Source organism: Raphanus sativus, chromosome 9, assembly GCF_000801105.2.
Source record: "Raphanus sativus cultivar WK10039 chromosome 9, ASM80110v3, whole genome shotgun sequence".
NCBI lineage: Eukaryota > Viridiplantae > Streptophyta > Magnoliopsida > Brassicales > Brassicaceae > Raphanus > Raphanus sativus.
Window position 1 is genome coordinate 31,720,593 of NC_079519.1, and position 14,382 is coordinate 31,734,974.

Below are 14,382 nucleotides of genomic sequence, written 5' to 3' on the forward strand. Positions count from 1 at the left end.
CTCTCACTTTATTTTTTCCCTATATACTGCCAAGTGCCAACGTTTAGCTATTTTTAGTGTTTTGTCTCTTTTGCTTTTCTTTTTTCTTTTAGACAAACATCTAAAGTTCACACTTCATTGATTTTGCTTTTTGGTTTAATGCGGAAAAAATTGTTTCGTTGAACATTTACTACTTCTCCACCCCCCCCCCCCCCCCCCCCCCCCCCCCCCCCCCCCCCAAAAAAAAACAGCAAAAGTACATAAAGAACCAGAGAAAAAAATAGTAAGTTAAAGTTTGTTTGATTTTTTTTTAATGTAATTGTAAATGATAAACAAAATTGAATTTTTATAGTAAAATATTAACTAACAGCAAAAGAAGTCTTAGAAGAATTTCAGTGAAAACCAGTCTAATTGTAATGGAACGGGGGAAGCTATACATTACAAAGACCACAAAAAGTCGAGTGCTATCCTTTTTGGGGAGAGTTTGGCTCCAATGGATGGTTATGTGTGCAATGTCAAAGGCGACAAAAGAAGAGTTGGATGATTTCATGCGAACTAAAATACTCATACCTTAAAATAGTTTAGGCTCGTAATACTTGTACCGTGATAATCTTATGACGAACAAAACATAAATGAAAAATGTCACAATACCGTCTTCTCAAAAACCAAAATACTCAAAAGTTCTAAACATGTGTGCATCAATCCACCATATCATCACTTGAATTTTATATATACTAATACATTGTGGCATGAAAGTATAGTCTCACGAGCATAAAGAGGACCATGATGTTAGGGAGGGTTCAAGTGTGCGCAAAAAATTTTTGTTTTAAAACAAACAAATGATACCAATATCTTTTCTACTCAAAATTTTTTATGTTAGTCAGTTATTTAGATTTCTAATGTACTTTGATTCAATTTGGTTGATCCATTAATTAGATTCTAGCTTTGTTAACTACAAATAAGGTGGATCTTCAAAATCTTTTGAAAGAAAATCATATACAGTGAAACCTCTATAAATTAATAATGTTGGGAGTACACCAAAACTATATTTTTATTAATTTATAGAGATTATTAATTTATCGAGATACTAATTGAACCAAAAACTCAATTTGGGATTATGAAATTATATTAATTTACAGAGATATTAATCTATCGATTATTAATTTAAAGAGGTTATACTGTAAATGAGTACATACCTGTTGGCCAACAATAGTTTTATACTAGATGATATATACAAACATACGCATACTAGAGTCCAACGCAGCAAACAACTCATTGTCTCATATGAAAAGGATATTGTGAGTAAGATGAGCTAGGAATTTGAAGAAGTGGATATTTTTGTGTATGTACTTTTGTTGTTGTAGTATAGATTCGTGAAAAGAGGTCAAGCTAGTTGATGGACCACAAAGACAAAGGCATACAACTTTCTTTGCTAATCCCTATCAAAATCTACTAAAGGCCCATTCAACAACAAAAACAGCCTGCCTTGATTTTGACATTTCCATCTCTATACTGGCCCATATAATTCATCTTTGTGCTAATTTTACTAACAGAAGTCATACAGAAAAAAATCTGGGAAAATCACATAAAAAACATTCAGAATGGCATTCACTTACACTTTAAATCCTGAAGTTATTTTACTAGCATATCAAACATTCAAGTTGGCTTTTGTATCACTAAAAACCTTCAATATGGTTTACTTGTTCATCAAGCAAAAATGATGACTTGTTGACCTGTTAAAATGGTGATGTATCAGTTTTTTATTTTTTATTAATATTTACTTATATTTAATTATAACCCATCTAAATTATAAATATTTAGTTAATATATATAACTAACAATAAATACAGAAAATGATTTTTTTTTAAAGTTGAAATATTTTCTTAAAAATGGAAAAGATTTCTTTTCTAAAAAAAATTATTTTCAATTTTTTTATTTTTAAATTCAAAAATGTTCTGAAATTTTCTAAAGAGTTAAGTGAAAGTCAATTTTTTTTTAAAAAAACATTGTTTGAAATTATTTATTAACTCTAATTTTCAGAAAATTTATTTTGAAAATAAATATATCAAAATTGGGTTTTAGATAAATATATCAAACTGTCATTTACATAAATTGATAAATAATTTCAAACAAAATATTTATACTTCCCATTTTGATATATTTATTTAAAAACCATCATTGTCATTATTAGTTTGTCAAAAGTCTTACAGTAAACAATGATATCGATTTAAAAGAAAAATTTAGAAAATTTCGAGATTTTGTATGATTTTCAAAAAATAACTCAATGTCTTACTAAAAATATTTTTATTTTATTTTGAAAATATTTAGTTTTATTTATTATTTATGTAATTAAAATATATTTTCTAAATAAAATTTTCTGAAATCAATAAATAATTTCAAACAAATTTTTAAATACATATATCAAATTTTGCATTCACTTAACTCTTTAGAAAATTTTAGACCTTTTTTACTTTAAAAAATAAAAATGTGAGAAGAAATTTGTTTTTTTATAAAATAAAATCCTTTTCATTTGAAAGAAAAATATTTCGATTTTTTAATGATCTATGATTTTTCAATTTTTATTTATTGTTAATTGCTTTAGTAACTAAATATAAGTAAATATTAATAATAAAACCAAAAAAACTGACATGTCATCATGTTAACAGGTCAACAGGTCACATTTTCGGCTTGATGAACAAGTAAGCCATGTTGAAGGTTTTTAGTGATACAAAAACCAACTTAAATGTTTAATATGCTAGTTAAATAACTTCAGGGTTTGAAGTGTAAATGATTGCCACTTTGAAGGTTTTTTATGCAATTTTCCCAAAAAAATCAAAGCGAAATAAAATAAAAATAGATACAACTCTTATTGGCATGAATGAGTTTAAACACTGGTGGTTATTTCCTGGATCTCAAAATAATTGATGTTTTAGAAAAAATATTTTAAAAATACATTTTTACATTTTAATATATTTTATTAGATACTAATGATGAATTGTAAAATTTGAAAATTTAATTATGATTAGATAAAAATTGTGAAAACAGTTAATTATATAAAGAATTTATAAGTAAAATCTGAATTTTTCCTTAAAATGTTTTTTGAAAAACTCTAATATATACTTTTTGAGTGTATTGTATTAACCCTTTTTTTTAGCAACATGAGTATTGTATTAACTTCAGAACGAAATCTTTGTTGGTGGGTCAATGGAGTCAGTGTAAGAAAATTTAGGAAAAAGACTGAAGTCAAAAGTCAACAAGACACAGAGATCACCGGCTGGTTCGGTGACCTTTACATAGTAAGAAACCGGCAGCTGTATGGAGAGAAGTTAGAACTTTCAACTATTTCAGTCAAACACCCCCAACATTCTTCTCTATTATTTATTTTTATCCTTAAAAAAAAATTTAAAAAGTAAATTATTCTTCTCCTTACAGGTTGTCTTTGCTCGCACTCTCCTCCCCCCTTCGTTCCTCGGCTTCATCTCCCGCCGTCCGTTCCGGTGAGTCATTCCCCCTTTGTTATGCTCGGATCTATTTTACCTGTTTTCCGATTTGAGTAAAAACGAAGATAAGCTTTCCTGATCGAGTTGTTGAAACTCGATGATTGTTTGAAAATCCGATGCTAGATCAATCGATTTCTAGTGACGATTAAGTTGTATATACACTATCTAATCTTGATATTTTATCTATATTTGTTATGAATCTGTAAGATTCTCCGTCTTTTTCGTTTCGGATTTGTTTAATCATAATAGGTCTGCGTGTTATTTGATGTTAACGTGTCTTGTAATGAAATGCTATAGAGAGAACATTACTCTTGATCTGGTTGTCTTAACGACACCGGAACGTGCTTTTGTCTTTTTAGAAAAAAAAAATTTACTGGGATTTTTCTAGGGATTTTGACTAATAATTTGGGTTAAAGTCAATTTTTCAGAGCTAAACTAGGTAAAATGTGTCTTTAGTTACATTTATTTACTTTTGAGATGATGATTCTAGGTTTTTTTTTTTTTCTTTTGATGCAGCAGCAAGCCTCTTGAAACTTTGTTGTGGATGGGCACATCATCCGGCTCCAATCATCCTCACCAAATGTTACCTCCACGTCAGCAGCTCCGAACCGGAGGAGGTCTAGAAACAACTCTTTCGCTGGTCTCACACGATGGCCATGAGCCACGTTCTAACAACAACTCCGACACCGTCCGCGAGTCTCCAGCCGAGAGCGCCAGCTCTCAAGAGACGTGGCCACTCGCTGATCCCGCTACGGCGAAGAAGTCGCCGGTGGTGAGACAAAAGACCGAGCCTGATTCCTCCTCTCAGGAGCAGCAACAACAACAACAACAACAACAACCAGTGATGCACCGTGTCTCTAGCGCAGATAGAGTATCTGTCCGGGACATAGCTAGAGAAAGAGTCGAAACAGTCGCCGAGAGGATGCACAGGTTGCCTGACGAGTTTCTCGAGGAGTTGAAGAGTGGTCTGAAGTCTGTACTCGAGGGAAACGCAGCGCACAGCGCCGAGGAGTTCGCGTTCTTGCAGAAGCTTGTTCAGAGCAGATCCGATCTGAACTCTGCGACGACGCTTGTTAGAGCTCACCGTGCGCAGCTCGAGATCCTTGTAGCGATCAACACAGGTATCCAAGCGTTCTTGCACCCCAACATAACTCTGTCACAGTCATCTCTCGTGGAGATTTTCTTGTACAAGAGGTGCAGAAACATACCCTGCCAAAGCCAGCTACCGGCTGATGATTGCCGCTGCGACGTATGCGCCAACAGGAAAGGGTTCTGTAGCCTTTGCATGTGTGTGATCTGCAACAAGTTTGACTTTTCTGTGAACACCTGCCGTTGGATCGGATGCGACTCGTGTTCCCACTGGACTCACACGGATTGTGCTATAAGAGATGGACAGATCACCACGGGTCCGGGTGAGATGTTGTTCAAGTGCAGGGCGTGTAATCACGCTTCTGAGCTGCTGGGGTTTGTTAAAGATGTGTTTCAGCACTGTGCACCGAACTGGGATAGGGAGTCTTTGGTGAAGGAGCTTGACTTTGTTAGTAGGATCTTCAGAGGAAGTGAGGATCAAAGAGGTAGGAAACTGTTCTGGAAGTGTGAGGAGCTTATGGATAAGATTAAAGGTGGCTTGGCTGAGACAACAGCTGCTAAACTGATATTAATGTTCTTCCAAGGTTAGTGTATGCACTTTATTTATGTATAAACATTACTTTGTGACCATGACCATTGTGTGAGAGGTAATATTACATATTACTTCCTCCATTCTATTTTTAAAAGATAGACTTTTTAGTGTTTCTACATATATTTTAAAAACGCATTAAATCACTATAATAAATTTGTCGTTTTCTTAATTTTTAATTTTTAATTTTCAATAAAACAAATTATTTTTCTTAAAGTTTGCAATCTTTTTCATACAAAACATAAAATATACATTTTTTGAAACAAAATATTTTTCCAAAACATGAATCTTTTAAGAACGGAGGGAGTATGTGTTTAGTCTTAACACTTTCTATGTTATGTCCATGTCATTGAAGAGATCGAGTTAGACTCTGGTAAGAGCTTTGAAAATGGAAGTCTGATAGCACCTCAAGATGCATGCACCCGAATCGCCGAAGTTGTGCAGGAGACACTGAGGAAGATGGAAGTAGTGTCCGAGGAGAAGATGAGAATGTTCAAGAAGGCACGGATGGCTCTCGAGACGTGCGACAGAGAGCTGGAAGACAAAGCCAAAGAAGTGGCGGAGCTGAAAGCAGAGAGGCAGAGGAAGAAGCTTCAGATAGACGAGCTGGAGAGGATCGTGAGGCTGAAGCAAGCGGAGGCGGACATGTTCCAGCTTAAAGCCAACGAGGCAAAGCGGGAAGGCGAGAGGCTGCAGAGGATTATGTTGGCGAAAACGGACAAGTCCGAGGAGGAGTACGCGAGTAACTATCTGAAGCAGAGGATGAGCGAGGCTGAGGCGGAGAAGCAGTATCTGTTTGAGAAGATTAAGCTGCAGGAGAGCTCGAGGGTTGCTGCAGCGTCACAGAGCAGTGGTGGTGGAGGAGATGCGTCGCAGGTGTTGATGTACTCAAAGATACGTGATCTGCTTCAAGGGTACAATCTCTCGCCTAAGGTAGATCCTCAGTCAAATGAGCGCCATCCGTTCAGATCCAACCCTTGATGCTTCTCTTCCCTTTTTATATATAATAGTTTTCATATCCTATAAAACTCTTTGTAAACCGAATGTTTTTAGCGTTAATAACTCTATCAACTTGTTATTCTATTGTGTGGTTTCTTTATTAGTTGATCAGGTGATTTGTGAAACGCAAAGAGACTTTGTTTGTAGAAACACAAGACTTTATGTCTTGTCTACAACTCTTGATTTGGCTTTGAGCTGAAGAAGAGATTGCTTAAAACAAACAACTTAATGGTTCATTCAATACCATATTAATTATAACTCAGCTATCCAGCCATGCTCGAATTTATTTTGTTCTTAACTTGACTTTGAAAACAAGTGTCTATTTGTGATTGTTCACATATGTGGTAAGCTTGTTCACATATGCTCGGGTGCCAGGAACCATCATTCCTGTTTGTACTCGAAGCGAGAAACCAAAAGTTTATGCATACTCTCTTGGGTTGTGAACTAGGGGAACACCTTTCAGTTTAAATATCTAATACATAAAATGGCTCACTCATTGAATCATACTTTTTATCCTTTATCTAGCAAGATTAAAATATTTGAACATTTGCACTTTTACGGCAATATAGATGATTAAAAAAGTGGTTAAACCGGCAGTAATTTTCTTTTAAAACATTTTATGTAAATAAATTTGGATAAATAACAAACGTTTTGGATAGTTTAACTGATATAACTTAAAAACATCAAGGGATGCTTGATCATTTTCATAATTTGCTATCTTCTGTGTGGATATTCAATTTATTAAGCATCCCACGGTGTCTTTGAGTTAAAGAAAGGCAATTATGTTATGACAATTAAATTGGTGCATATATTTTCGTTATTTCTAATTTGAGAACTACATGTGTTATTTCCATTAATAGGGGGTTAGGAGGACTGCAGAAATTTCTGCATTTGGTTGGAGATGGCGTGAAAGTAGTTGAAGACGCGGTTAATAGAATTAAGCCATGAAAAGAACAAGGAATGCAAGAAGAGTTAAATTAGATTTTCTTTTGGTTTACAAGTCATGTACATACAGATTCACATCACACAGATTGTCCATGGATCCTTCTTTGTATGAAGTTACAAAAAGACAGATTAGATGTATATAAGTTTTAAACACATTTCATATCTTTTTTTTTATTAAGTGATATCTCCATATTATAGTGGGACATGTGTTAAAACGAAAAGAATAAGGAACAGCAAGGGGGTTTTGTTGTGGGGTCAAAATGACACACCATTCAGTTCACTTAACAAAGAGAGAATAAAGGTGAAAAAGAAAGCTAATCCTCTATAAATTTCTTACTGCTTGGGATTCTAATTCAATTATATCTTGTTGCTTTGCAAAAGTGAATCTACCCCTATCTGACATTCTGACTTACTATTCCAAAAAAAAAAAAGAAAGAAAAGGATTGGAGTAATTCAATTTTATTTTTTCGGTTTAATATGTTAGTTTCATTCATAAGTTCATAACCTACAATTTATTTATGAAAATACCATCATGTCATTTGTTGATTCTATAAAAGATTATCAATCAATTATTTTCAGCTTAAATATTTAGTTTATAAAAAAAATGTTTAGTTTACAAAAATTCTCAGAAGTAAATAATGCTTTAAGTTAAATATACAATGGCTGTTCTTTTTTTTTTTTTGAACAATGGCTGTTCATATTTGACCACTTTTTTTTTTTTTTTTCCGTCAAAGTTGTATTAAAGGCCCATAGGCCCAGAAACTATTACAACTCTAAATCCCGAAAGCCCAAGAAACAAATGGGCCCAAAATTACAAGCAAACCAAGGTGGCAGTTAGGCCCAAACAAACCAGGCCCACACTCCGACCGACATAATCGAGGCGAGTCGTCCACGCGTTTCGATCTCCCGCATCGCGGAGACACGCGTCACGCCCTCGCCATCCCGATCAACACCACTACGCCTCACCGTTAAACCGCCGCGCCGGAACCACTTGTTCGACGGCGCACGCCTGATCTTGTTCGCTGAAAACGCCGGAGGCCGTAGCTACAATCAACTTGCTTCATCTGAACTTTCGCGGAGAGCTTCATCGAGGGTTTCTCGAGATCTCAAACCACCCAAAGCCATCGAACAACCCAAACAACACAGATCTATAAACCGAAAAGAAAATAAAAACCCTAAAACAAACCGCCGTTAACTAAGTAGGGCTAGACGACGCAAAACGCTAGAGCCGGCCGTTCTCCTTTAACGGAAAGGAGCCACGCCGGAGACAGGAGCCGAACGCCCACCGCTTGAAGGATGCGACGCCGGAAGCAAAAGCCGCACGCCCACCGCGAGATTGGAGCGACGCCGGAGACTTACGGAAGCTTACGGAGACTGGAGGTTGGTGTAGATCAAAGGCCGGACCGACGGCGGCTGTGAAAGCCCTCGCCGTCGGCCGGATTTACAGATCTCAATCGCTTTCTCTCTCTATCGCTTTCTCTCTCTCTTCGCTTTTTTCCAAAGTTAGCTTAATTTGTTTTTGTTCACCTTCCTATTTGACCACTTTACACTACTAGTTTTTTTTTTTTTTTTTTTTTTTTGTATTTTTCCTTATGCTCCAACATGTTTCCGACCAAAGATATATCGGTTCTGTTCGAATGCTTCTGTTCGCTCATCAAAATGTGGTCCTAAAATCAAAACAAAAACTAATTAGGAAACTTTGAACTTATTATTATTTTTTGAATTCAAACTTCAAACTAATTACAGAGGCTTGAAAAGCAATCAAAATCAACATAGCTGTGTTTTCAACAGTCGTCTGTGGCATGGAATCACATCATTTGAATTCTAACATTGTAATCTTTCTCTACGCGGTCAAGATGCTATGACTTTGATTTTCTATGGACTATGTTATTCCCCTCTTGTTTTGTTTTTTCCTCTTGTCTATATATTCTTGAATTAAAACTAATTATATAATTTCATACATTTTCCTTATGATATAGATTCGAAATGACTGAAAAGTTGAAAAAAACGGATTGAGACAAATATTGGACTGGGGACATGTATCTTAAATATTATTTGATGTGGTGGTGGTCAAGACATGTTTGAGTGGTATAATCGGTTAATAACACGCCTGATTGAGATTCCTCTCTCTCTCTCTCTCTCTCTCTCTCTCTCTCTCTGGTAAGAAGAGTGGCTTCTGTTTTTAAGTCACATGTTCCTTGTCTCCGACAACTTTATCTCTCTTCTTGCTCCTTGGCTCTGTTATAAGATTCACTAACTTTAAGGTGCTGTTTCATCTCAGAAGAGTCAGGTGGGTACTACTAAGATTATATTTTTTTTCTTCACAGCAATTCTATTTGATCTTGAATTCCTCTGGCACACATAAGATCATAAACCCCCCCCCCCCTCTCTCTCTCTCTCTCTCTCTCTCTCTCTCTCTCTCTCTCTCTCTCTGTCTTGATACTGTCTGCTCAAGTAATCTAGCCACCGACCAAAAAGGTATGAATTTGCTGCTCTGTTGAGTTCTTGATCTCTGTTTTCTATACAGAACTTTTTAGTAGATTTGATTGGCTTATTAGATATTCTTCAGTTAATTGAATTTCATTTTTTTTCCTTATTGGGTTCCTTTGCAAATAGAGAGAACTTGTGGTTATGTGTTACAAAACTATATGTTAAGACAATTCAAGTCTTGAAATATGAGCTATAGCTTCTTGGATGATGGTTTGTGTTTCTACTTGTAATTGTGCAGATCATTTTATTCTGTGAATTAACAAAATGTACAAGCATCCAAGACAAGAGGTTGAGGCTTACCCTTTGCCTCCTTCTGAGTCCAACTCTGTTGGTAAGCTTAGGTACGTACCGGTTAACAACTCTCGTAAACGGTATTGCATGCTCGAGCCATCATCATCACCTGACTCTACCGTTTTGGTATCAAACAACAACAACAACAACTCCGGATATGAGGATACATCCGCCTCTTGTGTGACGGACGATTTTAATGACAAGATAAAGGAACTGGAAACGGCGATGATGGGACCAGACTCCTCGGACTTACCCCTCTATTACAACGATTCCTTTGCGTCAACGTCATCTCAAGAGACTAATAGCTGGAGATCAACTCTAGAGGCCGTCTCAAGACGTGACCTAAGAGCTGATCTCGTCTCATGTGCAAAAGCCATGTCTGAAAACGATCTCATGATGGCGAATTCGATGATGGAGAAGCTACGTCTGATGGTTTCTGTTTCCGGCGAGCCTATCCAACGGTTGGGAGCTTACTTACTAGAAGGCCTAGTGGCTCGGCTAGCTTCATCAGGTAGCTCCATATACAAATCACTTAATAGATGCCCTGAACCCGCGAGCAACGAGCTTCTCTCCTACATGCACGTCCTCTACGAGGTTTGTCCTTACTTCAAGTTCGGATACATGTCAGCAAACGGTGCAATTGCTGAAGCCGTGAAGAATGAAAACAGAGTTCATATTATCGATTTCCAAATCGGTCAAGGGAGTCAATGGGTTACTCTTATCCAGGCTTTTGCGGAGAGGCCCGGTGGGCCTCCTTGGATACGTATAACGGGTATTGACGATATGACATCAGCGTATGCTCGTGGAGGTGGGTTGAGCATTGTGGGAAACAGACTCGCTAGGCTTGCTAAGAAGTTCAATGTTCCGTTTGAGTTCAACTCGGTGTCGGTGTCAGTGTCTGAAGTTAAACCTAACAACCTTGGAGTCCGTCCAGGGGAAGCTCTAGCCGTTAACTTTGCCTTTGTGCTTCATCATATGCCTGATGAGAGCGTGAGCACCGAGAATCACCGGTACAGTTTTTTTTTTAAACTTGTTTAAGAACATAATATTTATTTTTAAAGTTTTTTATTAAATGTATTAATATTTATTTAAAGTTTTTATTAAATGTTTTCAAAAGAATATTTTAAATTATTTTTAATAAAATTTATGTTGAGAACAGTTTAGACCTTTTTATTAACTTTTTGTATAAATAATACATATATTTAAAAAACTTCAAGCCATCAAAAATGATGGAGCACGAGATTGGATCCTGGACGGTCACACTGTTTGTGCCTTGACTGAGTATGTACATTCTTGCAGGGACCGGTTACTGAGAATGGTGAAGAGCTTGTCTCCCAAAGTTGTGACTCTAGTTGAGCAAGAAGCAAACACAAACACGGCTGCTTTCTTCCCAAGGTTCATGGAGACGATGGACTACTATGACGCTATGTTCGAGTCTATTGATGTGACGCTTCCAAGGAATCACAAGCAGAGGATCAGTGTGGAGCAGCATTGTCTAGCGAGAGATGTCGTGAACATCATCGCATGCGAAGGAGCTGATCGGGTGGAGCGGCACGAGCTCCTAGGGAAATGGAGGTCACGGTTTGGTATGGCGGGTTTCACTCCTTACCCGTTGAGTCCCCTGGTGAATTCCACTATTAGAACTCTGCTCAGGAACTATTCGGACAAGTATAGGCTTGAAGAAAGAGATGGAGCCTTGTATCTTGGTTGGATGAAACGAGATTTGGTCGCCTCATGTGCATGGAAATGACGTGAAGAACGAACACATATACGTATATTGTACTTTCAGTTAAAAGTGTTTCTACTTGTAGGCAAATTTAGTTGCTCATTTGAATCATCAAAACATTAGAGGTTCTTATGTCTAGTATTAGAGACCAGCGGAGATGAACAACAATGAGGACCGGCTCTAAGGTTTATTAGATTTTAAAGAATTAAGATTTCAAAACATCATCATGATCCATGCATATATTTTGGTATGGCTTGGAGGCCACATATAAAAACTATATACATATTGAGAATTTAACACTGATGCCATCCGCATTAAAAAATCTTTAAATCAGATATTCTCACCATTATTATTACTAACAAAGTTTTTCAAAAGACTAACAATAATCTCATTTTAAATATATAAAAAAGGACGTAAGTTCTAGACTTCTAGTGATCCATCAGTACGGATTGGAGTCACTGCTCATCAACGTAGTGTTGCAGTTGTTGTTGGCTCTTTAATACTCACCGTGTTTGGGATCCGATGCAGCCATTGTGGGAGAACGAACGGGATAAAGTAGTGTGTTCGTCTGATGATGAATGGGTTTTCTATCCACCTATTGAGGGAAATCATAGCTTCCGGGTCGTTAACTGGAATCATAATGGGACCGTCGCTTCTACCTTCACACTGACGGTGGAACACAAACTTGCCGTTGTGTAAGTTAATAGATAGCAAGCGTTGTTGTTTCTTGCTCCAAAAGTAGGCTGTTTTCGCATCTAAAGGGTTTATCACCAGAGGTAAATAGTCGAGACCGGTCAAGGTAAAACCTGGGGAGATTTCAGATATTAGTTGCCATCCCTCGCTCTGTAGCCTCCACAAACATAAGTTGCTTCCATCCACTATGTTCATATACATGAGAAACCCTTGACAAGGTGTGCAAGTTCTTGTGAATTTCCTAATTTTCTCCAAGTCAGGGAAAGGTGTAACACGGCATTGATCAGGACCCGTCGTGCTAGAAGCGTAGAAATCTATGGATAATACAACTTCTTGATCGTCATTGTTCCGGTCAATCCAGTGAAGATTACCGTTCAAGCTAATAGGATACCCAAGAAAATCATAGAAGAAAGGGTCAGGAAGATGTACAGTTTCGAGAGTCCACAAGCCTGTCTCAGATGAATATATAAGACAACTTAACCTCTCATGGCCCCACTTGTACATCTCAAAGCTGACAACCTTGTAACCGGAAAGGTGGCCGTTCTCGGCTCGTGTGACAAGTCCCCATTCCCAGCGACTTTCATTCGTTTCAAACTCTATAGGAAGAGCATCAAGAATGATTTCTACGCATTCCCGTGAAACAGGGTTAGCCACGTAGAGGACTCTCTTCTCCGTGAAGGTTGACTCTTTATGGATTAAGATCAAACCAACATCGGAGTAAGCCTCGAGTTTGGCTCGTCCGTATATGCGCTTCTGGTTCTTTTCGGTCAGGAAAGACTCGATGAAAGAGCCCAAAGATCGCTTAAGTCCCCATGTATCGCATTGGTAGTGACCCACCATCTCTGGAGTAATACTACAATAGATGCACATGACCGACCATGAAGAAGAAGAGGGTGAGCTTCGGTGGACGAATATAAAAAGATCCCGGAAAAACGTTGACTCTACGATTGATTTCCACTGCTTGCAAACAAGTTTGAAACATGTGAAGATCTTAATCGGTAATCTCGCAAGTACCATCGTCCATAGATCCTCTGTCAAGTATTCCATCTTCCTCTTTTCTCTGTTTCAGTTGCACCTTTACTATTAGGGTTTTTCTCTGTAATTTGATCTTATATAGGGCATCATCTCACCTATCGGAATATTTTAATTTTTAAGATATAACATAATTACAAAATTTATGTTTAAATGTCTTCTCAATTATAGAAGAGATTTAAGGATTATTTTAAGATATAACAAAATTACAAAATTTATGTTTAAATATCTTCTCAATTATAGAAGAGATTTAAGGATTATTTTATTAATGTTTTTTTTTTGAAAAAGAAAAAGGTTAAACCCGGGTCAATGATGACACAAGCCTAACTCTCGGCGGAGGTACAACCCATGTATAGACCCTCTCCTGGATATTTTATTAATGTTAATATATTAAATTACATATTAATAGATTTATGGAATCTTTCATTAATACTAATATGTTAAATTGCATATTCAATTTTAATGGTAAATTATATAAACATGATTTTAAATACTACAATCATTAATAATATAATAAACATTGACTTTGATCTCCAAATTTTTGAAGGTTTTTATATAGGTATAAACTCCTAAAATTATATTAAAAAATTATTAAGGTTTTTAATGAAATCTCTATCTAAGTTTCAAAAATCTCAGATCTGGCAAAGGTTCACTGAATTATCTAATTAAATATCTAGAAAGAAGCAAATAACTTTCTATATTGTGCACTCAGATGAAGTGTTTTACATGTATACAATTTCGGTCGCTCATTTCATTTCTACAACTAGAAACCATTTTAAGACACAACATATCTTGAAATACGGTTAAATCGTTTTGTATGAGCACATACTTGAACCCAGAAACAGCAAGACCTGATGATAAAAATACATTTGTGCATGTGCGTACCTGTTTTTTTATAGTTGACTTGAGCAATATATTTTATAAAAGTACAGACATATGAAACCCCTAATCGGTATTTAGATCTTAAAATGACCAGCGGTAGTCTCGTGGAGGTGGGATAAGCATTATCGGAAACAGACTCGCTAAGCTTGCTTAGAAGTTCAATGTTC

The 14,382-nt window shown here is 36.5% G+C and overlaps 3 protein-coding genes across 6 annotated transcripts; 2 read left to right on the top strand and 1 right to left on the bottom strand.

Annotated features, from left to right (window-relative positions):
• The first annotated feature begins 3,324 nt into the window (after window positions 1-3,324).
• LOC108828047 (protein OBERON 2) lies at window positions 3,325-6,240 on the top strand. 2 transcript variants are annotated; one of them, XM_018601595.2, is made up of 3 exons: window positions 3,325-3,476; window positions 3,996-5,152; window positions 5,513-6,240. In XM_018601595.2, the coding sequence occupies exons 2-3, from the start codon at window positions 4,024-4,026 to the stop codon at window positions 6,136-6,138; spliced, it is 1,755 nt and encodes a 584-aa protein (XP_018457097.1). In that variant the 5' UTR covers window positions 3,325-3,476; window positions 3,996-4,023; the 3' UTR covers window positions 6,139-6,240. The 2 variants fall into 2 exon arrangements, with proteins under 2 accessions (XP_018457097.1, XP_018457098.1); XM_018601596.2 differs by having other exon boundaries at window positions 3,338-3,476; window positions 3,999-5,152.
• Window positions 6,241-9,208: 2,968 nt separating this feature from the next.
• Window positions 9,209-11,835, top strand: LOC108828661 (scarecrow-like transcription factor PAT1). Of its 3 annotated transcripts, none has more exons than XM_018602409.2 (3): window positions 9,209-9,391; window positions 9,830-10,892; window positions 11,182-11,835. In XM_018602409.2, the coding sequence occupies exons 2-3, from the start codon at window positions 9,856-9,858 to the stop codon at window positions 11,630-11,632; spliced, it is 1,488 nt and encodes a 495-aa protein (XP_018457911.1). In that variant the 5' UTR covers window positions 9,209-9,391; window positions 9,830-9,855; the 3' UTR covers window positions 11,633-11,835. The 3 variants fall into 3 exon arrangements, with proteins under 3 accessions (XP_018457911.1, XP_018457910.1, XP_056851061.1); XM_018602408.2 differs by having other exon boundaries at window positions 9,210-9,579; XM_056995081.1 differs by lacking the exon at window positions 9,209-9,391 and having other exon boundaries at window positions 9,620-10,892.
• A 64-nt stretch (window positions 11,836-11,899) lies between these two features.
• LOC108825290 (F-box protein At3g28330-like) lies at window positions 11,900-13,394 on the bottom strand. Its single transcript, XM_018598599.2, has one exon. The coding sequence runs from the start codon at window positions 13,346-13,348 to the stop codon at window positions 12,074-12,076; it is 1,275 nt and encodes a 424-aa protein (XP_018454101.1). The 5' UTR covers window positions 13,349-13,394; the 3' UTR covers window positions 11,900-12,073.
• Window positions 13,395-14,382: the final 988 nt, after the last annotated feature.

Coding starts and splice junctions, on each gene's coding strand:
- LOC108828047 (XM_018601595.2), top strand. CDS start 4,024: ATGGGCACATCATCCGGCTCCAATCATCCTCACCAAATGTTACCTCCA. Junction 5,153..5,512: donor GATATTAATGTTCTTCCAAG/GTTAGTGTATGC, acceptor ATGTCATTGAAG/AGATCGAGTTAGACTCTGGT.
- LOC108828661 (XM_018602409.2), top strand. CDS start 9,856: ATGTACAAGCATCCAAGACAAGAGGTTGAGGCTTACCCTTTGCCTCCT. Junction 10,893..11,181: donor GTGAGCACCGAGAATCACCG/GTACAGTTTTTT, acceptor ACATTCTTGCAG/GGACCGGTTACTGAGAATGG.
- LOC108825290 (XM_018598599.2), bottom strand. CDS start 13,348: ATGGAATACTTGACAGAGGATCTATGGACGATGGTACTTGCGAGATTA.